The sequence below is a fragment of the Pyxicephalus adspersus genome, chromosome 1 (assembly GCF_032062135.1).
Source record: "Pyxicephalus adspersus chromosome 1, UCB_Pads_2.0, whole genome shotgun sequence".
Taxonomy (NCBI): domain Eukaryota; kingdom Metazoa; phylum Chordata; class Amphibia; order Anura; family Pyxicephalidae; genus Pyxicephalus; species Pyxicephalus adspersus.
The window spans coordinates 37,328,066-37,352,291 of record NC_092858.1 but is presented as its reverse complement, the minus strand read 5'-3'; the positions used below and the strand labels follow the sequence as shown (position 1 = coordinate 37,352,291).

Genomic DNA, 24,226 nt, shown 5'->3' with positions numbered 1-24,226 from the left:
GTAAAAGAAAATCAAATAGAAATACACCACAAACTGAAGTACCTACCTCCTGGCATGACATGTCCAACATCTTGTACTGTAAGAGCAGAATTCTTATCTTCTGTGTTCACCCGTATAACACCATAGCTCAATCCATTCATAGACAAAATTGCTCTACCTGGTAGTGGAGCACCAGGTACTCCTGGCCTAAAGTCACATTTAAATGTTAGAAGCTTATTTATCTATATAAATCTTACAATTAATATATATGTCTCCAATTTTTTTCTGTTTTTAGGCTAGTTAAGTTAGTGGTACATATATGGATTATAGGGAAACCTAAAGCACCCAGAAAAATCCAACACAAACACAGAGGAAACGTATAAATTCCATGCACATAATTATCTTGATGGTAATCAAACCAGAAGTTTAAAACTGCCATGCAAAAGTGAAGACCATTAAATCACTGCGCTGCCCAATCTAGTTTAGTGTTTGTATTCAAATTATAATTGCAATGCTCACAACAAATTCAAGAGAGACCTAACATGTTAACAACCAAGGTATTTTAACAATGTATATGTTAATAGTAGTTTTCTGCATGGTGGCATAAACACACCAGGCATACTACAGTATGAGTTTTATTGAAGACTTAACCAGTCCATTCCCACCTCACCTTCGAATGGCTACTGTCATGGCTTCTGGAGATGTGGCACATGGGCAAATTGCTTCAGGTTTTAACCCGTAATTTTGAAAAAGACTCAAGAAAGCATCACAGGATGAGACAGACCCTGTAAATGAATGATTAGGAACAAAGGGTGATTATGCAGCAAAATTGACCTCATTAATTCTAAATAGAATGGAGGCAGTAAATCAATAAAATAGATAAATATAATAGAACCTGTGACATGGCAAATTAGCAAAAACTAACTAGCCTAATGTATGTGAGGAGCACACAGCTTAAAAGTTAAAAGCCTAATTGTAAATTCTGCTAATGACTATGGTTACCTGCTAAGTATTAGACATTCTCAGATGATAAAAATGTCTATGCACAGACAGTTTGTTGCTTATTACAGCCTATTGCTGAGAACCCCATTCAGAGAGAGACTGATTTTCCCCGAACATTTCTAATTCTGACAATGATTTAATGAGAAAAAAAGGTCAGTAACTTTTCAGCAGCTACTACAAGCAAAATCCCAAAGACTGATTAGAAATGAATGCTGCAGAATGCTGCTGTTGTCCTTCAAGAATGCACTGTTTTCATTAAAGTGGTACATAAATGTCATGACACATACACGGATTAGCACCATCTGTCACAATGAGCATGCGGAGTGAGGCCAAACTGATATCCTTCTGTTCTCGATGTGCAATCATTGCCCAGTGAAGGTCCCGGCATTTCACTACAGCAACCCTGGCTGGAACACAAAAAACAACAAAGACTTATTCATGGTTTTATCAAAGGGCTGTCCTAATAAGCAATATGAGTTTCTTTCAATGCTTTCTTCCTGATAAAATAAATAATAGAAATGCAAGCATATGAGCAAAACATTAGGCAGCGAATCCGACACTTACTGAAAAAAATTAAAATTAAATCACTTGTGATTCTATTAGAGCTTGCAGTTTCCTTTTCAAGATAATGAAGCCCTAATCTCTTACTTGATGATTGTTGTATCCTTGAAAATAGAATAAAACGCTATCTCTGAAACATAATCCATATGCTATTCCCTGTCCTCTTCGCTTCTATACATTTGATTTCTCACTATGAGGAACTGTACACTGGAGCCATCCTGTTACATATTGGCTGTTCTTTTTTTCTCAGGAATAATACCATGGTAATAGGGCAAGGCAGACCACTACAGCTCAGCCACAGGGTGGTAAAATCTCTGTTTGCATTACATTGATTTCTTATGACTTAGCTTAAGCGGAATTTTTCCTGGCTTAGTAGTAGGTCTCACCAATCTATATTGCATAAACAAAAATTTAAATGATTGACCTCCCCTATTGATTTAAACAGATTGAATTGCCCATTTATGAGACCATTATGCAGTTTTGCTTTTCTAATAAGTTACTGCAAAAATAATTCTTGTGAGACTTATGTGTCAAAGATGGCCCAACAATCTCCTAAAATTAGTAACTGAATGGTCATTACTGCCTGACTGCAGCATTTTTGTCCCACAGGTAATGTGACAAGCTTCAAGAGCCATGAATGACCTTTTGTAAAGCTGTTCATAACTATACCAAGTGCACATTAGGAAAGCATAAATCTGTCACTGTACATGGACAAAACGGTCACTTGTCAATGTCTGTTCTTTAATAGCCAATGCTTTCAAGACAAAAAGTAGTTAGATATGTAAAGAAAAAAAAAGAGTTCCGTTTTACTGCAAAATTAATAGTTGTCAATCTTTAAATAATAATAAACAGCTATTGTGTTTATGCATTTTATATGTAGTTCAAGTATTTTGCTCATATTTTTTTGTTTTTTTTGTTTACACAATGCAGGACAAAAGCTTAAAAAATGAATCTTCATAAACACAAAAAAAAATAGCATTCTCCAGTACCTATAGGTAACTATATGTTAAACAACATATCTGAGCTGCTGCAGCTCTTATTCAAATAATACCAGGCTAAAAACATGATAAAAGTTCTATAGATAAAGTTCTAGCCAGAGAAAAAACTATAACAACATTGATGTTTTGTGTTATCATACAGCAAGGATAACATTTATACATATAGTAGGAACACAAGGGTTTGGCCAAGCACACATAAAATAAAAATACATATGTAAAAACAAGTTTTATTAAACATATGGATACAATTAATAACATCAAGCCTGTCACAGTTAACAATATTGGACTATAAAGATACCACACCCCCACAAACTGATATATTGTTAGATACTGGATCTTTTTTTTCAAAAGCCTCCTATGTCACTCAGTGACAGCAGTCTAGTGTTCCCATGTTCAAATGTCTGACACTGCATTTGTCTATTTATTCTTTGTTCTGGATGATGCAAAATGAGAACTAGGAACACGCCAATGCAGGAGGAGGAGAGTCTCTAGAATACTAATAAGAACAGAGACAGCGGTAATGACAGAGATCCAACCACAGGAGTCCCCAAAGAGAAGAAAATACAGGAGGATGACAAATAAATTCAGCAAAAATAACCTTGTAAATGAATGTTACTGTCTGTTTGCCTGTTGGTGAGAATTCAATACACTACCTGTTTCTTAGATGTCAATAATGAGTCAGAAAGTAAGGGATTGTAATTCTCATTTCAGTGTCGCAAACAGCAAAGAAAGCTAAGAGAAGGTCTAACCCTTCACCCCTGATCTATTACGTGTTCATCTTCCCTTACTACTGGTCACAGGACAGACATATGCTGGTTACCAGAACAGGTTAGGAATACAGACAGCAACAGTTCCAACCCAATTCCAACTGTGCTCTATAATGAAAGGTTTTGTGTAGATATAAATCTTATATCTATGTCTGTATAGACAGAGATATGTATACATCTTTGAGTCTATAGCATGTTACCTTTATGCGCATGGACTCTTTGCACCCAAGATAGAGGGCAGGCTTTCATCACAGAGTAAGGAACACTGATAGTGTGCATCTTGTTTACTACATTCTGGAATACACAACAACAAAAAAGAGATTACAGTAACAATTGCTGGATTATTGACAGTCATGGACAAGAGAGTGAAAAGTTTACATAGTATTTGGGGTTATTCACTACAGAAAACAATTGTTATGTATACAGTACAATATCCCACCACAGGAAACATGCTGCATTTTATTTTTTTTTTTTTTAGCACATAAGTTCAGAGACCCTGTCTTATTGCCTGACAAGGTTTAAGGCACTCTATTTTAATTTCCATTGTATATTCTATTTGAATATTATAATTTCTATTTTATCAAACAAGTTTGTTTATAAACATCTGAGGTTACATTCTACTGCCTACTAACTGCTCTTACCGTTAATATGCCATGCCATAGGCCAGCATCTCTTTTGAAATCCAGCACATTTATCATAATTTCACCTGAAAGAGAGAAAAAAAAAGCTAAAGTACATTCTGCATTTGATTTACTTAGTGTATATTATGTTTTTTTCAGCAGGCTAGTTATAGAAGAAATCATGGCTCCCTAGGGACAGGCCTCCCTGTAGTCTAACATTCCCCTCTAGGTGGCAATATGCATATGAGTAATAAATGTGTAGTACACATTTATGGACTCAAAGGAATATTGTATCTCCAAAGAAGATAGGGAAAACTTAAATTTTCCTATGCATTTGTCAGCGTAGAAATACATACACATAAAGCAAATTCAACCAGACACAAGAAAAAGTGAGCTTCATCTATTTAGTGCCTTTTTTCCTTGTCCACACTTTTCCACATAGTATTACATACATATTACTGCATAAGAATTTACTTAGAATAGAACATGTGACATTCCCTCTATATTATTCACATTATGTGTAGCCAAAGAAGTTTGTATAATATCTGAACGTGCATGAAGTAATGTGTACCATAAACACATATTACTGTATGCAAAAATGAAAGTGAAGAAACTTAAATATGATTTCATATCTTATGTGGACAGCACTGTACTTTTCACTCCTCATAAAAAACAGGGATTACTAATAAAGACTAAAACCTATTCATTGAATTCAGACAATAATACATGTAATGCCTGTATTTTTAAAATAAAATTACCCACCTTCTGTATAATTACAGGCCTGCGAAACAGCTTGACAGTGAGAAAGCATTGCTATACGAGAAACGGTGACCCCCATAACGCTGCCCTCCTTACTGGTCTTGTACTGGAAAAAAAAATACATGTGCCAATCAGTCTACAATCATTCCAAGTACTAAAGAGTTCACTTGTGCTTCACAAGTGTGTGTATACTTTTTGCCTATCTTATATTTTGTTACTTTGCATTGAGGGCTCGTTAATTTCTTTTTCAATAACAGTTTAATTAAACTTTGTAAAATCATACTGTGTCACTGTTAGGCTACATACACACGTGCAATAATTGTCCTTGGAATGGATCTTTCACAATCCTTTCTAACGACAAACAATTGCACGATGCATGAACGAATGCTTTACATACAGCACTGTTCTGCTCTATGGAGTGGGGAGGGGGAGAACAATGGAGCAGCACCCCAGTGCGTTCTCTCCCCTTTATTTCCATTACGATCGTTCGTCATCCATCATCGGTGGATCCGCCAGGACGGTCGTTCGGACGATGGGGGACAAGCGCTGTACACACGGCAGATTCTCGTTCGATATCTGCTCTGATCCGATTATCTGACGAGAACCATTGCATGTGTGTACGTAGCCTAACTTTTTCAAGAATAAAGGCTGCTGGGGAGTATTTTCTATGTTGGTTTCTGTGTGGGTTATGCTATGTATAAGAGAAATTAAATTAAAAATAAACTTCGTAATGACTGACTTTCATGATAGGATCTCATGGTACCTCAATGTAGGCAGGTTCTGTGCCAGCTGTCGTGATGTGGGGTTGCCAGTCCTTTGGTGCCTTGGTCAGATATCTGGAGTCAGTCACAACCCATTTCAGTTTTGGCCATCCTAGCAAAAAAGAATATTATTGTAATATGAGATAGGAAAGACCTATAAATAAGTGACCTGCAAGACCTTTTTTGTGTTCTTAAGTGCTTTTATTATGCTTTTATTTTACTACAAAAATATATCTAACAACAATACAGAGAAAAGTGAAAATGCTGTTTAAAGTTAGGTAAGAAATGCTAGAACCTCTGTCAGCTTTTTATTGTTGTAAGTTTCCCTGTTGCAAATTTTTCCATTGTTATCTGTCTTGAAGAAGGTTGTCAACAGGTTGTCAAAAAGTGAAGTAAATCTATAAAAGAGCCCAGGATAGAAGTAAAAACCAGACAGGGGCTTTAATCTTTCTCCATTCTGCAAACAAAACTTTAAAAAAAGTTTTGGGTATGGATATACCTAAATAATACATTTTCACTTTTTTCTTTTAAAATACAACTGTAAATTGCAACAGCATAGACTAAATCTACTAAAGATAAAGTTTTCCGGAGTGCTAGTTTCCAAGTAGCTGAAGCCAGCTGAACCACTGGCGACTGCACATTAGCAATTGGAGCTTAAAAAAGTTTCCATGCATAGAGATACTCCCAGGTTTAGTCTTCTAATAAATCAAACAAATTCAATAAGACTACAATGCTAAAACACAGAGCAAAATAATAACATGTTTTACTGAATTTAGTTCACTGAAAGATACATTAGCGGCTGTGTTGAGGGCATCAGTTTGAAACGTGTTTGAGATTGTTCAGAAATAAATGACTGTGGTAATAATATGTACTTGACCTGCAGTTCATCTCTTTCTGACCTGCTTCAAGTATGATTATGGTTTTTATAGACTTGCATGGAAATCCAAAAGCCCTACCACACAAGTGCTGTCCGAGTTAGACCTAATGCATACCCTGCAAATAGCTTTTCACTTTCAACCTATAATACAAACATGAACATTTTCTACTAGCAGCCAGTAAAATTGTTTTTAAATAGAACAATGCAACTAAGCACTTGTTTCTACCTGCAGTAAAACAACGCAAGTGTTACTGGTTATAGACTATGCACAGCTAGGCGCCCAGGATCGTTTTCAGGCAAAAATGCAGCGTTGAAAATGCTGCCGCCTGTCAAATAAAGGATTATGAAGAAACCTATTTGGTGCAATGTTAATAGTTTTTTGAGTGGTAAACCTTCATTTATACAACCACAACTTTTCCCATTAATGCCTCTGCTGTGGACATTCTTTCCCTGCGCTGAACCTGCTCTAAAACAAGCAAGCAACTCTTTCTTACCATTCAAACCAACATTACAAAAATGTAGTTATCACGGTCATAACATGCTCACTTTCCCTTCAGGTTTCCTATATAAACACATAACTTGATTCACCTCTCCGGTAACAGCTGGAGGTTTGTGAATGTTTAGAATCTGCACTCTAAAGTGCCTAAAGGAGTAAATTGTATTACTGACAAACTAGAAGCAGAGAAATGTACTAAGCTTACCCTTAAATTGCACAATTTCTCCATTCTGTGTTTTTGGCAGTCCTTTCAAGCAAACCTCGGTGGTAAGAGCAAGCTTCACACCACAGCTTCCCAGCAGGAACCCAATCTGATACCCACCAGCATCCTGTTTATGAAAGAGAAAGAAGTGTGAAACATATTGCACTTATAATAATAGGGATGGTTTGTTGGGGTTTCCTGTCATTAAGCTCCATAAAAAAGATATGCAAAAACAAAATGAAAAAAAGGAAAAAAAAAAAAAAGCAAAAAGTAAGCTGTTTCCAGACAAAAAAGATAAAATGTAAAATATAACCCATGTAAAAGCACATCAATGTAAGATACGTTATAAACCACCAAGTACAGGTTAAGATTGTTTTAAAAAAATTGATGTTCTGAAAAACAAAAACAGTTCATTGGGTAGGCAAAGTGGCAATTAAACAAAAAAATGCATGACTTGGAAAATATTAGAGAAACACTAGTTACTTAGGGCTCACTAACAGAAAAAGAGCTGTGTTTTTTTTATTTTTAAGCTTTGGATAAAGTAGAGAAGGATTTCCACTTACATACTATCATGATGACAACATTTTCAACAAAACAAAAAGTGAGTGAAAATCTCCAACAGCAACATTTTTTTTAGTAAACCAGAGAAAGGTCAAAACCCTGTACAGAAATGTATTGCTGTAAAGGTCCCTGATGTAGAGTTTCCCTCGCTTGCTATCTGATAAACCTGTTGTCACTAGAACAATAAATGAGGGGAAATTTTTCTAACAATGTCAAGGATAGCAGAAAGAACACAATAAAAGTTGAATTATTCCCCCACTAATCAAAGAGCTAAAAGAAATGAAAAACAAGTTTCGTCTTGACAAACCCGTTTAATTCACATTTAAGGTGATGAGAGATGACAATTTAGTGTTTAGGTAAAAATGCTCAACATGCTGAGGGGGGTTTCCTTTTCACAAAGTAATGGGAGACCTAATTACAGGACTACAATAAACTTCTCATGTTAGAACAATATAGCAGTGTTTAAAACAACACCCCTTGCTGCCATTACTCTGGGTTTCCTAACCCAGTGCTTTCAGAACATGAGCTGTCCAAGTTATGTTGCCCTCCTAAAGATTGCAAAAGCAATTCCAGTAACTGATAAGCAAATCATCTTCAATAGGCAGTTGTATTTCCTTGTATAAAACAATAGTTAACAAATTGTCATTTGCCACCCTACTGTTGCTCCTAATTGGTGGTCATTGGCAGCATGGACAGTTCTCCTTTTATACAATATAACTGAAGGTTATTTCATTAATGACAAGACAGTAACTGATTGCTAAAAATAAAAAATAAACCTAGGTCGGGGGTTAGAGAGGTGTATGAAAACCTTTGCATTCCATATAGTTACAACCCTATTACAATTTTACAAACTCAAAGGACAGTCAATCTGGGAGAGAAGACTATTTATTTTAAATCTTTTGGATATGTCAGAGCTCTCACTCACTACCAATGTGTTCGTCATTTTTTAATGCATGTCAGCCTTCTCCTTAAAAAGGCTGGAAGACTGGGGACAATTTTTAGGGGACACTGTGTTGGACAAAGGTATTTATGGACTCATATCCAGAACTAACAATGTGAGAAGATGTTGCAAGACAGTGATAGTCTTCAATAAAACAGTTGCAAAGGCCATGTAGCACTGATGTAAATGAATGAAAGTGCTATCGTAAGATCCTCCTGATTACGTTCTCAGCTTTTCAGTAACGTCATGTAAAGAAAGTGCTGCAGCAAGTGTGAAACCCCACATAATGCTCCTAAAAAATTGTGGAAAATATGGGATGCAGAGATGGTTCAACCTAATGGCACTTACCCAAGTTAAACACTAGTTGAACTAATACTAGAATTCATATATACACAAGGCTATACACAGAACATACATATAACCGCTAAATATTCACTGAAAGTGACCAATAAAATGTTGAGTCTTTCAAAAAATTAAGAAGTTTTATGGGCCATACCTGCCCACATGGCATACCAAAAGCTGCAGCCAAAACTGCTCCTACTAAAAATTGCACATTCAGTACTTAACATTCTGAAGATTGATGGCCCACAGTTGTATTCATATTGGCAATGTAAGGCTAGGTCAGGTTTTATTTTTTTAGCTGTTTACCTAAAAGAGGGCATCTAAAATACTCATTGAAAAAACTTTCACTGGAGTTGTTCAGGTCATGTCCAGCTATTAAGAAGGCTTCAATATAACACCCGAGATGAACTATAAAGTTCAACTGACATGGAAATATATTGGATGTTCCCTGAGATTAAGTAAAAAAAAAATACATAATCTCTGCTGACATGCTCAGTTAACTTACTTTGAAACATCTACAAGAAGCAGGAAAATAAAATGTTGGTCATGTATTATTGCTGTCTAACCATCTTATTAGTTTTTTAGTGGACAATATACTGAGCATGTTTGTAATAATTTCTGGGTGCACTTAGCTTTACAGTAATAAAAAGGTTCAGACTACATAATATAGTCAATTACTCAAGAAAATGACATGAACATAAATAATGTATGAATTTCCTTTCCTTTCCTGTCATTCATCCTTGTGCTGGAATTACATTTTAGGTACAATTACTGGCAAAACCTAAAAAGCCAGGGGATGGGCTGCATTGTAAAAGCCGTCAAGAGACTGATGGCCTGAGAGTCTGTCCAACATAACTCTACATTTTATCGTTACCTTTCTTGTAAGAGGTACCTCAATAGGCACTGGGATAACTTCTGCCAGTAGACAGCCGTAAAATGCTACCATAAACATAACTGGATCATTATTGGGATAAACCAAGGCAACCTGAAAGAAAGAAAATTGTGTAATAATGTTTAGGATACAAAATGAATATACAAAAGTGTTATTACAATTCAGTGAATAATTTTTCAATAAAAGATACAGCTATATCACACACTTAATATTTTCTAGATACAAATGGTACTATTCAAGGTGAATTAGTCAAAGTGCCAGCTTAAATTAACCAATGCAACTGTTCAGTAATTTGTTACTGCTTACTGAGCGCCAAGCTTATCTACAGCTTATGAAACATCAGACAAAAAAGCAATGATTCCCCAATGCTTTCTGTACACAATATTGCTACACTCCAGAGAAAAAAAAAAAACTTTGTGGCTATTGAAGAGTCACTGTAAGTTAAAGAGTCATCACAAAATAACTGCTGCTAGTATTAAAGTGGAGGACATATTACTAGCACAATATGTATGCTGTCTTAGCTGACCAGGTTCTAAAAATCCAGAGTACCTGGTTGTTCTGATCATCTTCTTTAACACTTTCTGAATCACGGACCCAGAATAGGTGTACAGCTCAGATCAGATAATTGCAGAGTGTGAAAAAAACTACTAAAGGATACACTTTACATTCAGGCAATGAGCATTCTTTAAAATGTGTTCAGCAATGGCAGCTTTTTTCAGTGATATGTCAACTTTAAGTGCAGGGACCCTATTTACAGGCCAATATGACCAATATAAAGAAAACCTTTGGCATTTGCCTATGCACTGCAGCCACCTTCAATTGTTACTAGTCATAAAAATGGGTCAAAAGGAATGTGTGAAGGTAAGGGATGCAGAAGGCAGAATGGCCATGAATTTAGCCTGTAAAAGTTAGGTACAGAGGCTACTGCATATATGTGCACCTCAATAAAAACAGTAATAGTGTTGGTAAATCCTCCAGATGCAAATGCGTTTAGACAATCAGATAGAAAGCAGAATACTGTTATGTACTATATTCATATTATTATTAATTAATTATTAATAATAAACAGGATTTATATAGAGCCAACATATTATACAGCACTGTACATTAAATAGGTGTATTTATCTATAATAAAATGTTATTAAAATCCTACTGAATGCCAATAATGTTATCTCGGTGAATGTATTTATTCATTACTAACACAAAAAACAGCATCAAATAAATTTTTTTTAACGACATTAAGCTATGTTTTAAACATACAGCTAAGTTTGGTACTGCTAGATGACATATGTGACTGCAGAGTACACTTCAAGGGATTTTGCAAGATCCAAAACATGTCCTGCATTTTATTAAAGAATTGTGAAACACGTGTACATTAGGAAATCCAATGGGTGCATAACCAAAGTAATACAAAAATGGAGCACATATAATATATAATTATAGATATAATTAGATTGATTTTAAACTGTCAGCCCACTCAAAACTGTTATTTCAGTTTTTAGTAAAGGGAATTAACCACTTAATTGTTTCTTGTAGCCTGTTCCCTGGTAAATGGAAAAGTTTGCTTGATCTCCTAGATCTGCAAAGCTGTTATTGTCCTACTTGGCCTAGTTTCCGTGCAGGACTCTGAGCTTACCTTATAATACATAGAGTACAATGGATGAGAAAGGAACTATGGATGAAAAATCTTGCCACTAGATCCCTAAAGATATATAATATACAACAGGTGACTTAGCCCTGCATATGCCACCTAAAACTGAAATCCACTTCTGGGTGGACTGACCCTTTAGATATATTACAGAAAATAAGTCACTCTCTAGAGATATTTAACAAAAATCAAAAAAAAACAAGATACTCATCCCATGGATTCACATGGCTAGGCAGTAAAAAGATAAGAAGGAGAACAAATAGAAAGTAGTTATCACTGAAAACATTGTGAAAGAGAAGCCTAATGTAAAGAATGCAGAATTAAAGGAAACGTTTAGCCATCTTTATTTAAATGTCTAGTGCCAGATTCTGGATTTATCTTTCATTAGAAATGGAGAAGGTTAAGTGGAATGCAACCTTTAGCAATCACACTGTAAAGGGACTGATGATACAATACAACAAGAGGTTAAAATGTGGTTTGTTTGAATAATAGGGCACAGCGCAGCGAAGAAATAAGTAGTACTGTCATCCTACAATCATGGCTAGTGCAATGGTATCACAGCTGGTATACAGTGATAGGATTGTCAATGGTGGAGAGAGATGCATACTGCTGCTACAAAGAAAACTGGCACAATGCACTAATTAGGTGGAGGAGGTAATGTTGCAGTCTTGGTAGCATTCATGATACTGTTGCTTTAGAAGCAGAAAGAGGGCTGTTTTAGCAGTGTCAGGCATGATGTAGACACAATCATGCTACATTGGTGACAGATGTGATGCTGCTATAAAACTGCTTTGCACAAAGTCACTGGCAGACACAATGCTTCATCAAGAATGGAGGCCGCAAAGCAGCTCCAATCATGGCAGGCAGAGTAATATATTGTTCTAGCGGTGTGCAGTGTTGCCCATGAAGTGATTCATAATAAGCAAGATTAAGACGTTTAATTCAGCACCACAGAATTAATGTTAGCAGAATTAACTTGGATATAAAAGCTAGGCACAAAAGCTAATTAAAGCAATGAAAGTAAATGATAATGAACCAATCAACTGGCATTATTAGGGTGGAAAAAAGACATCCAAAAAGCCATGCACATACTATTGACTTATTAGTGAAATCATGCTTATAAGGTCTACTTGCCATTATGCTGCTGGAAAATGTAGTTGTTTTTACAAGCTTGTTACATGCATCATAAATGATAATTAAACAAGCCTGCAGATCAACTGTTCAGTCTAATTAGACACACAGCAGGAGAATAATAATCAGTTGTAAATAGTTTTTAATATATTTTATTCAAACATAGCAACCCCATAGGAGACTACCTCTTTCTGTTTCAAGCTTGAAATTTGTGACATTATAAATGAAATATATATTCTCAGTAGACCAAATTTCTACATATAAACATTTAAGTAAATCTATCACAGTTTTAGGTATTTCAAGATAAGCATAAAAAAAAATATTGCAGTAAAACAGGCTGACTTCAATGAAAACCACATATTAAAATTATCACGATATGCAGAAATATAGGCAACTGAAGTTCCATGTACATCTACACCAGTGTTGCTTGGCTCTGATCACTCCTGACTCTGCCTCTCTATAGGTGAATGATCATGCCATCACAATAAATAACAAATAAAAAAAGGCTTGAACTAGGGAAGGGGATGGTGACAACCTAAACTACAACATGAAAAATTGAGATCTGCATATAAATTCAGAAACTGATGATCATTTTAAAATTAGATTTTTATTTAGAGAGACCTTTGCCAATTCATTTTTTTAATCATAAACTCAGTTTGAGTTTTTCTTCTGGTTGTCTTAGCTTTAAACAGTGAGGAACATAAAAAAAATTAGGAGAAAATTAAAAGGATACATAGGAACAAGTCCATTTCTGTAGCAGCACGCCTGTGTTTAAAGCTATTACAAAAAGGTTTTTACATTTCCTGAACATTAAGAATATGATCTGTTATAAAGGGTGGTCATTACCAACCAAATCTCATTCCAGATGTTTAGTGGAATTCTTTAGAAGTGATAATGAGCACTTAAGTGCCTATTATGACACACACAGATCCAATCCGATCCATATCCAATTTGTGATCCAACTGATTCAGTAAAAAGGTAGAGGAGAAGAGTTTGACTGTGTACTGCCTCTGTCTGCTAGGTGGTTCCCAGCGCTAAAAAGAAATCAGCTCATATAAACATACCAAAATAAAATCACAATGTTAAGTCTCACAGGTATGCAGGGATGACAGTTAACTTTTTTTTGCATCTCTGTTCAGTAGTTCATTCTGGTTCCTAAATATAAATGTACTGTTCTATCAAGAGAGCTCAAAGTTTATCTGAATAGACGTGCAGGTGACAAAGAATTGTAATTTCATCCATAAATAATTGGTAATTTTTTCATGTGGTAATTGAATGTAATAAGAAAGCTGAGCTCTGTCCCTTCATTATGAGTCATGGGTATACTCACTGCCTAACTGTGTAACATAGTGTTCAATGCAACCTCTAATTACATGCTACACTTCGTTCAGTTCTGCCTTCTGTATTTTAGGAATCAATACGTCTAAAAATACACCCCAAGTTTTTTATTTTTTAAAGCATAGCAAATTCTTATTTTTTTTAAAGACAGATTTTGTACAAAAACCTGGATACTTTATTGTGTGTGACAATGTTACTACAAATAGAGGATGTGTTGACTTTAACCACTCTCTGTCATGATTTACAAAAACTAAGTAAAACATATTTTTTAAAGGATAAACATTTCTCCAGATGATATGGATATTGTGATATATGCTTTTCTATGCAACCTTCTGACCACAATTAGTTAACTATCACATATCTTTCATGGGTGGCTAAAGAAAGTCAAATTATAAGAAAGTTATAAGATCCATACTTCAATGTTATTGTTTAATCATAAGAGAAATAGATCATGGAAGAAATGTTTCTTACATTTAGAAGGTTGCCTGATGTTTTTTGTTTGAAGTTAGGTGTTTCAAATGTTTCTTGACCTTTTTAAAATGGGGGAACCCCAATGAATAACTTTCAGGTCTTCAGGGAATTATATTTATATATCCACAACTCACAGTACATTAGTGTGGTAGTCATGGGGAAGAATGTCCCTTACATTGCTGACCAGAGGGCAAAATGTCACCTCTACAGATCATACAGACCAAAAAGATCATTGGTATCTATAAAACTGACCTAAAGCCGCATACACAAGTGCAATAATAGTCGTTGGAAAGGATCTTTCACAATATTTTCCAATGACTAGCACTGTACGATGCATGAGCGAGTGTTCTACATACAGCACCGTTCTGCTCTATGCAGAGGGGAGGGGGGGAGGGACAGCGTGGCACCCTGCTGCGCGCTTTCCCCCTTCCCTTGCATTCGGATCGTTAGTAGACCATTGTCCATGGATCCGCCAGGACGGTCGTTCAGACGATACACGACTGGCGCTGTACACATGCCAGATTCTCACCCGATATCGGCTCTGAGCTGATTATCGGGCGAGCACCGTTGGACGTGTGTACCTAGCTTTAGGGTCACAAAACTGCTCATTGCTCAAGGAACCCTGGTTGAGAAACACTGCTGCAGATAAACCATTGCAGAGACTGTCTACTACTAGAATGTATCATTTGACTGGCCCATCTTAGAGCCAGCCAAACTGGAAATGGCAAAACCATTTCATCCCCTACCAAAAAGTTTAGTCTGCAGCTAACATCCAAAGAACATTTTTTTTGTTGCTTTACCATTGGATTGTTAGCATATATCTCTTAACAAACAGTAATCGACATGAAATGCAAATTTAAATGTAGCTGTTATCATTCCCTGCTGAATACACATTAAACTTTTATTAAAAATAAAAAATAGTTAAGAAAGAATAAGAACAACTATACACAATGAAAACACATATCTATAATAGTGATAACATGACATTACCCTGTCACCTGGTTTTAGCCCTTGTTCGTTTTTGGTTCCCAGTTTGTTAAGCAGCGTATATGCCAACCTAACACTTCTTGTCCACAGCTTACCTGAAAAACAAGAAAAGTAATACATATCAAACACAAACAAATGTTTACAGCCTCGGTCTGTCTTTTATTACCACCTGTACCCTATTGGAGAGATTTCCCTCTCACTTTCCGTTAAAACAGAAAATCTGAAATTCCACAATCTCTCCAGCATGGACACAAACACAAAAACAGAGATTCTAACAATTGTATTGCTGCCTGTGTTCTCTTGTCTCCATAACAAACATATCTTTTTTTTTTCTTTTAAGGGGATCACAGGGGCAAATGGGGGAACTCTCCCTACAGGGCTCAAAGACAAAAATAAACTAAACTTTTTAACTCTTCCTTGTTCTAGCAAAAACTTTATGTTCACATTTACCCTTGCAGTGGATCCCCTCACATGAAGAGAAAGAAGGCTGCAGGAGAAAGGAATAAAGAAAATATATCTACTTATCATTTACTAGACAAAATGAACAGTAAACCCTCCCTATAATCAGGCATTTGGCTTTAAGATGGCACAATAAATAGGACATTGAATTACTTTTCCTGGGGTTAATTGACAGAAATTGTGCTCCCAGCCAAAAATCTGATATTTTTAACTCCCACTGTATTCATTATTCGAAATATTTCCTACACAGACTCACACTTATGTTAAATAAAACTGAAGAATCTGAGTAGGTGAAAGTTTGGACCCACAGCGGTTTGTGGCAAAACTATATAAATCTGACTCAACAAAAGAGGGACAAATTAACTATAACAACACTCCAATCTCCCCTCATAGCCTCCAGGAAGCAAAACCAAATGTACCTGGAAAATTCTACATATACCTGGCTTAATACATAAATCATATAATATACCTCTGAGTAGTCTACTGTGATGGTTAATTATAAAAGTAGAAGTTTACTTGCTAATACCTTGCTCATCCCAGCTAGTACGACAGCACCATAGCAATCAAAATATAATCACAACACTATCAGCTAATCAGACAGCACAGTCTTTTATTGCTTTCCAGCAGTGAGAGTTCCATAGAGAATTATACAGTTTACTGGTGCAACAGAATAAGAAAGCACAAAAATCTTCCCGAAAAAAATATCAGCCTGTGACATTACACTGCTAACAGAAGAAATTCCATTGTTTCAAACAGCACCAACTATTTAGTTCTGCAACATTTCTGCTCCTGGCTGGACATATTTACTTAATATGGGGCTTGTTTTTTTCTGCTATTTATAGCAAAAATCAGGTTTATTGACTTCTACACAGACATCCCCCTTGATCTCAACTCACTTTGTCTGCAATACATTTGCATTTTTTGTAACACACAAAAATAACTATTAAAACATTGTATCATTTGGTCTTTTTACATATGTGTCAATGTGCTGTAGGGTTTGGACATATCCTTTTTTAATGATCATATTCATTTTTATATTGTAAAAATACCTTTGCTTGACGAAAAATCTATTCAAATATGATGTTTTTTTTTTTTTTTTATCCAGCCTGCAATTGTAGTTCTGATAAGCTATATAAGCGGTCAAAAGAGTGGTCAACTAAAGTTTTACTTTTAAGTTTTGTTGACCAGGCAGCCCATGTCTCTTCTGCTATAATCAGCCTTATCTGCCTAATTGCTCAGGGTTTCTGGTGTCAAAGCTGAGCTGTGCATGTGCAGTGTCAGTTTTGGCTGCAAGGGAATCACAGCAATTTTGGCTTCCCTTGCATGTACCAGGAATAAATAAACTCCTGCGTGGGAGTTACGTCATCTTGGCTTAGCCAATCTAGATGGCCGAAGATTGTCTGTAGGAGGAACAAGAGAAGGAAGATAGCAGTGTCCTGCAATGGATCGTGGATAGGCGAGTCACCTGGGTTTAGTTATGCTTTAGGAATGCACATATATTTGGTGTATAATCAAGAGTTATCTCCGGGTTTTAGGTAGATACATAGGAAACAGCTATGCCACAAAGAATAATATTTTTGATGTGTGGTCTCAAGCTAACACAGTGCTCTGGAAATCCTTTGCCAAGAACCAAAACTAACTTCTGTATACATGTAGAAAAAACAAACACATGAAAAAAAAAAAACTAATGAAACAATGACCTAAAAACATCATAGCTTCCCTTTAAATTAGTATGCTTTCCTTACCATAAGTTAGCGTATAGACGGGTTTTCCCGTCACATCCAAAGCTGTGAGACAGGAACATTTAGCTTGCGTTGTACCCCACCGTTGCAAGGCAGCTTCAATTGAAGGAGGCCAATTACACACCACACCAAGAGGCTCTCCCTTCACTGGAGTCATTTGGCGACCTTCTGGTTTTGGTTGATTAGGGTCTGGCCTGGGAACTGTGAAAAAAAGGCATCTAAATGTAAATTCTAATTCACAACACACAACAAAAAAACAAAAACATGCTGTGATTGGGTGTGTTATATCTAGGACTCATTACCTTCAACAATCTCCTCAAAATCATCCACAAAAAATTCTTTTAAAGGTGGTCTTTTTGGTCGCTTTAATGTATTAAGTAACTGTTGGATTTTTGTGGATACACGACTGTTGACAGCAACACCTGCAATAACAAAAGAGAAGTGATGGTAAATTTGTTTAAATTGATCACAGTTGACAGGACATATAACAAACATATGAAAATGTTGCAATACAGATCTACTGCTGGGCCTATTTTACAAGTGTATATGTTGCATAGAGCAAACCAACAGTTTTCATCATCCATTTATTTTCCCCACACTGAGCAAAAAAGCACAAAAAAGAGACATGAAAACCCAAGGGTTAAAGTGGCTCAAGTGGCTGAAAAAAAACATTCTAAAACCCACTCCTGCCTCTGTACTGCTTCTTTATCCCCTGTTTGATTGTCTTTTAAGGTCAGATACTATTCAACAATATCATGTGGCAGACTGCCAGGGAATAGTGCTTAATCATATTGGAAGATCCCCACCTCTAAGCTTTCTGGCATGTTCTCAATTTTGTAATTTCCCATTATTCATCTGTTTTGGCATGATCAGAAATACCCTAAGTCTACCCAATGTTGTTACAATAACTACAAAGAAAAAGATGTGTATAACCTCTGAAAGGAATATTTTTAAAGTAATGATGAGGGTAATAAAGGATCATCCAGGGGTTCGAGTGTTCCAGATAAATAAAAGATGTTTAAGCTATTGATCAATTCAGGTAAGAAGATGACTGATTAAGGTTCTGATCATTCTAAGTGAAATGAGGCTCACCAAGTGTCTTATCAATCATGGCAAAATGAGAATTATTCACTGTTCTAATTATCTTAGGTGTTATCTAAGGTTCTAAGTATCCAGGAAGATTGCCCAGGGGTTGAGTGGATTGGTAAAGGGTCCAATCATTTCAGGTAAATGTAGAACTGTGTAAGGATCTGATTGCACATGCCCATTTCAATGAAAGCCCTCTGGGTAGGGAAAATCCTACGAATTCATTATTCCATTCAGCTGATTTAAGTATTGTATTATAGAGGTTGTGATTTAACAGATACATGTCCTACTTCAAAAATATACTGCTATTATAGTATTACATAAATAAATAAACGTATTACATAAAAAAATAAACATAAAAATATTTTCTGGACCCCTTACCATCTGCAGTGTCCATTAGGCTAGACCTTCGCCCTGCTTTGTGCATCCCTTTTACTGGCCCAGCAGGAGGCAGGTCAATATTTGCTGGGCGAATAGAGGACAAGGATGAGGAAGAAGAGGAGGATGTAGTTGTGTTTGTGGTATTTGTGGTGCTTGTGACATCAGGGGGGGCCAAGGAACTTTCTGCAAACAAACAGTAAAACCACAAATCAATACACATAAGCTAGCTGAAAAGCAAAACATAAACCATAAATCACCTGGGTATTTTGGGTTAAGTTTCTGAAACTACAAAACTTAAAATAAAAATTAGGGAAAAGTACCAGTCAGCTATATGTCACTGATGTTTTTTTTTTTTTCAAAAATCAAAGAATGTTTTCTAGTTTTATTTCACAGGTGAAACAAAACACAATTTGATAGAACAGTACCAGTTCTATGTATTGTCTTTTCATTGCTATATTATCTGTTGTTACAAGAAAGTGTAATGACAACATGATATTCAAAACATAGTAAGCATGTTTGAATTGTTACTCCACTTCCTACAAGATAAACATTGGAGAATTCCAGAACAGGTTGCAACATATTGTTACTTAGAGTTCAACGGAAATACTTAATAAGCCTTAAGACAACCACTGGAACTGAAAAAAAAAAAAAAGCAAGCAGATCAAAACCAGGTAAACTTGTTCCTAATTGAACCAGTGATCAACAAAGCATCAATATCAATGGTGGAAACTTTAAGATCAATGAAAGACTTTATTTAAACACTGTAAGTGATACAAGGTTAATATAGAAAAATCTGCAGAGGTTTTCATCTGGAACTTCTGATTCTAGTTAAGAGTCCATTCACACTACTGCAATCTGTGCATTGCTGTGCCATTTATTATAAATTGCACCACAATGTAACCTAAAAACATATATGCACCATAAGGCAATGCAGTAAAATGAACAATGTCCTGTTAATTATTCTGCAGAAAAAAGGCTACCCGAGCCATTTTTGTATGCATTGTGATGCATTTCAGGCAATTTTAGGGGCTGCTTCAATCAATGCAAAACATGCAAAACAATGCATGGCATGGTGCAAATAAGAACTAAATATTTTATCTAGTTTCTAGGTAGAATCATGAGCCCATCTATGTTTTTCTTTGTGAAATGTGGTGAGACACATAAAAGAAATTTCCTAAAATATACCTTTAAAATCTGGCATGAAGTTTTTGCTGCCTCAATATAAAAACAAATGTTGAAGGACACTTCTGAGCATTTTCTGCATCTATACAGGTCAACTAACATAGGGCTACTCAATCAGTGATACACCCCTTGTGTTACCTTGGGCCTACATCAATACAACTTATTGCTGAGCTCTATCATTTGGACATCTTTACCAGTCTATAAGTCCAACCCCCAAGATTGTGTTAAAAAATGCAGCCAATTCTCCATCCTTACTCCTAATCATAGGCACCTTGCACACTTAAAGAATGTATCCAATGTTTTTTAAAGAAAACTGGGTTACCCTGGAATCCAGAATGGAATCCTTAATCTGACAGGTCCAAGGTATAAAACAAGACTACATGAGAGAGCATGGACCATGGCTTATCTGTTTATTAAGCGTAATGAATACTTCACTTCTACAAAGATATTGTATTTTATTTGAGTACAGCATGTGGCCTTTACACTAAAAATAACATTGGAATAATTGGTAATAAAATGCTCACCTAACTATGGCATATGGTATACTTATGAATCGCTAACAGGGACAACATACCAATGACAAAATTGCTATGCAGGACAAAAGTCACCGGTCATAGTTTAATGAGCGAGCAAGGAGTTGCTCTCTTGCTAGCTTGTAGTAGTAGGGAGTAGTACCTTGCTCATCTAGCTGGTGATTTGTCCAAGTTGGTATGGGTAGCTGTGCATAGAGACGGAATATGATGATACTTCAGCATTTTTATCCCTTAAAGACAATGATGATTTTTGGTTGGGCTCAAACAAAATTTTGCTATGAAGTTTTTAGAGAATATAAAATTGATTTTTTATGGTATAATTTTTAGTATGGGAAAATATTCAGAAAAACATTTTAAAACCAGATCATTCCCTGACACTACTCACAGTGCAGATTTAGCTTTACATTAAGATCTCCTCTCTCTGTGGATTGTCTCCATCTAAACAGGTTTATTACCAGCTGTACGTGTGTTCTGAATAGAGCTGAACAACTAAAGATCAAATTAAAACTCTTTGAAAAACAGGAAAAATTAACAAAACACAGCGGACTACAGAGCTTCATCTAACTGAACAATGTCGTTAAAAAAATATTTATTCTATGTAGAAGCAGAACTTCGTCCACTTATGCTGGCTGAGCCCACTTTTACTTTATCTATAAGTGAAAAATGTACCTTTAAAGGGTACATTTCCCATCATCTGTTTGTGGTGCCTAGGCATGGACTGGCATTGCATTCTATTAGGGCAGAGATTTGTAGAATGCAGAGCAGCCAAAACCTGGCAAGAAGAAACTTTTACAATGGGCAGAGCATCTTCTTGTGAGCTTCTGCCTTCTATGCACCTTCTCAGGACAGAGGACAGAATGGCAGTGATATAATTCTTACTCAGGCACCACAGGCAGAAGAAGTGGTTGGAATGAATATATTTTAAAATGTAACCCTTTATGGCTTCTATTTATAATAAGTGATTTAAGTTGGGGGACAAGCCAGAGTGAGCGAAAAGTTCATTTTAGTGGAAGATCAGCTTAAAGTGACTGGAACCAAAAAACTAATATCTACTGAAAATGTGCAATCCACCAAAACTGAGCCCTGACTTGTGGCTTCCTGATCCACATGTATACACTTTATATGACAACAATAAAAACATAAATACTCTCAGCTTTTAACCAACTGGGCGTTACACTGAGGTCTAGATTTCTGTTCCAAAAGCGTTACACTGTTTTTCATGAAATTTTTTTTTTATTGTAGACCTGTAACTTACAGAAATATGTCCGAACAGGGTTCTAGTAGATATCATGAATATAAAAAGCGTTTGAAACACACAATCATGTAAAAAAAAAAAAAAAATTACTTTTAATAAAATTAAATAAAATACACAAAAATCAGCTTAAACAAGAATACATAAATAAATGAAAAATACTGAAAATGCGATAATTCGGTATACTGTATAGTAATATATTTTTCTAAAAAACCTCCCTAGTGTCCGTCACATACCTATAGACAAAACCACATAAATATATTTTCTATTATTTTGTATTGGATTGGATGCAGGACTTTGTATTCAATCCAATACAAAATGAGAACAAAATTCAAACTCTCATTTTGTATTGGATTGAATACAAACTCCTGTATCCAATCCAATACAAAATGAGAGTTTGAATTTACCAATTACATACTTTGTATTTATTTTGAATTATTTTGTATTGGATTGGATACAGGAGTTTGTATTCAATCCAATACAAAATGTGTTTGAATGAGTTTCAATTTGAATTTCCCGCACACGCACCGACGTCATCGCCGAGGGACACGCACACGCTATGGACGGAGAAGAAGAAGCCGGCCGGCTTCTTCTTCTTCTTCTCCGCCGGCTTCTTCTTCTCGGAGAAGGCACCCGATGCTGGAGATCGACGCTGGAGGACGACGCTAGATGATCGCAGCGGGACCAGGTAAGTGATCAATAAAACCGAACTTTTCTCACTGTATTTTCATACAGTGAGAAAAGTTCGGGTTTATCGATAATTGTAATTTTTTTTAACCCGAACCAAGGTCGGGTTTATCGCTCAGGTGGTTAAACATCCATCCCTGTAGATTATAAAACGCTTTACATTATGGTTCTAAACACTTAAACCAGAGTCTCCATTTAATTCTTAAAAATATAAGAGCAGATTTCTGCATTTCCCAAAGTGCTGATCTATTACTGAAGCACAATATTGAACATAAATGAATAATGAGAGTTTAGGCAACATGCATTATGAAAAAGTGTTGCAGACACAAGCAAAGAACATGTTTCGATAGATTAGTAAACCCAGTCAATAAGGGGTGTTGTGCTAGAAGGTTTTTTTACACTAAAAATGATACTGGAATAAGGTAACTAGCAATAAAAGATGGTATGATAGGTGGTATGAAGGATTAATCACAAAACACAGAATATCTGCAGTCTCAGGTTGCTACTGTAGAGTTGTGCTACCCATGACTTACCAAATATTCCAATGTGGGTGTTGGACAGCATATCAGCTAGAGAGCTGCTGGTGCTCTTCACATCCCCATGGGACAACGTAGATGAGGCGGAGGATGAAGTTGATGATCCCTGCACAGACTTGTTAATCCAGGATTCTGTGTTTTGTAAACTTTGAGCAAGAACTGCAGAAAGAGCGGCTTGACGTCTCAGTGAACCTTCATCCTCAGAGGCTGACGAAGTGTCTATGGGAAAAGAGTTATTAAAATAAGCATTTAGACACTGGGGGAAAATCTTATATAGAATAGAATGATTTTCTTGAAGATTTGAAGTAAACACTTGGAGGCCTATTTATTAAAGCAGAACTTATTACCTTTGAAAACGGTATGTTTACTTCACGTTCTGAATAGTAAAAAAAAAAAAAAAAAAAGGCGGAAAGAAGAGTTTTGATGATTGGTTGATTGCTTTACCAAATTGCTAAGCTCAGTAAAAATTCACTTTGCAAAATAAAGTCACTTTGATTTTGTAAAATAACCCCAATGTATGTTTCTTAAAGAAAGAAGGCAAAGTAAGGCAAAAAACCCCAGAAGGACCAGAGAAATTACACTGAAGGTGTCCATTTATTAGCCTGGTACCACAAGACAACAAAGTGATGGAGCAGAGGTCCACATTTTTATATAAACTCTAAAACTCTGTAATTGGTCTTCCTGTGGCCAACAGCCCAGGATAATCATGTGTATTGCAGATGTCAAAAGACATGCTTTTTATTTACTCAGTCTGCTGTATTTTTAGAATTGATTTAGACTTGAACACAGAGCTAGACTACTATCTGTGCCAAAAAACTAATTAAAAAGTATTGTAGTCTGTGGCTAAAATATATATATAAAAAAAAAACCTGTTTTAAGCGAGGAATAAAACAAATGTTTTGTTCAACAACAAATAGCTTTTCCTTCCAAAATTCCAAAAAAAGAAAACTTTTGTTTTAGTCTAAATCAGCAACTTTGTTTCAAATTGTAATGGCTATACAATACAGTTAGGTCCATAAATATTTGGACAGAGACA

General features: G+C 35.8%; 1 protein-coding gene across 4 annotated transcripts in view; it reads right to left on the bottom strand.

The window, feature by feature from the left end:
• DIP2B (disco interacting protein 2 homolog B) overlaps positions 1-24,226 on the bottom strand; it is a 132,013-nt gene that overhangs the window by 27,248 nt on the left and 80,539 nt on the right. For 3 of the 4 annotated variants that reach the window (XR_011920043.1, XM_072406781.1, XM_072406791.1), the window contains 14 exons: positions 23,188-23,409; positions 19,001-19,183; positions 17,836-17,955; positions 17,537-17,734; positions 15,336-15,427; positions 9,740-9,850; positions 7,026-7,149; positions 5,450-5,559; positions 4,690-4,792; positions 3,949-4,013; positions 3,508-3,601; positions 1,269-1,388; positions 650-764; positions 47-186 (listed from right to left, as the gene is read on the bottom strand). Coding sequence is in view for 3 of the 4 variants with exons in the window: in XM_072406781.1 (XP_072262882.1) it covers positions 47-186; positions 650-764; positions 1,269-1,388; positions 3,508-3,601; positions 3,949-4,013; positions 4,690-4,792; positions 5,450-5,559; positions 7,026-7,149; positions 9,740-9,850; positions 15,336-15,427; positions 17,537-17,734; positions 17,836-17,955; positions 19,001-19,183; positions 23,188-23,409 (1,797 nt within the window). In the remaining variant the exon portion in view is untranslated. The remainder of the gene's footprint in view (positions 1-46; positions 187-649; positions 765-1,268; positions 1,389-3,507; positions 3,602-3,948; positions 4,014-4,689; positions 4,793-5,449; positions 5,560-7,025; positions 7,150-9,739; positions 9,851-15,335; positions 15,428-17,536; positions 17,735-17,835; positions 17,956-19,000; positions 19,184-23,187; positions 23,410-24,226) is intronic. The other variant, XM_072406788.1, reaches the window with a different exon arrangement.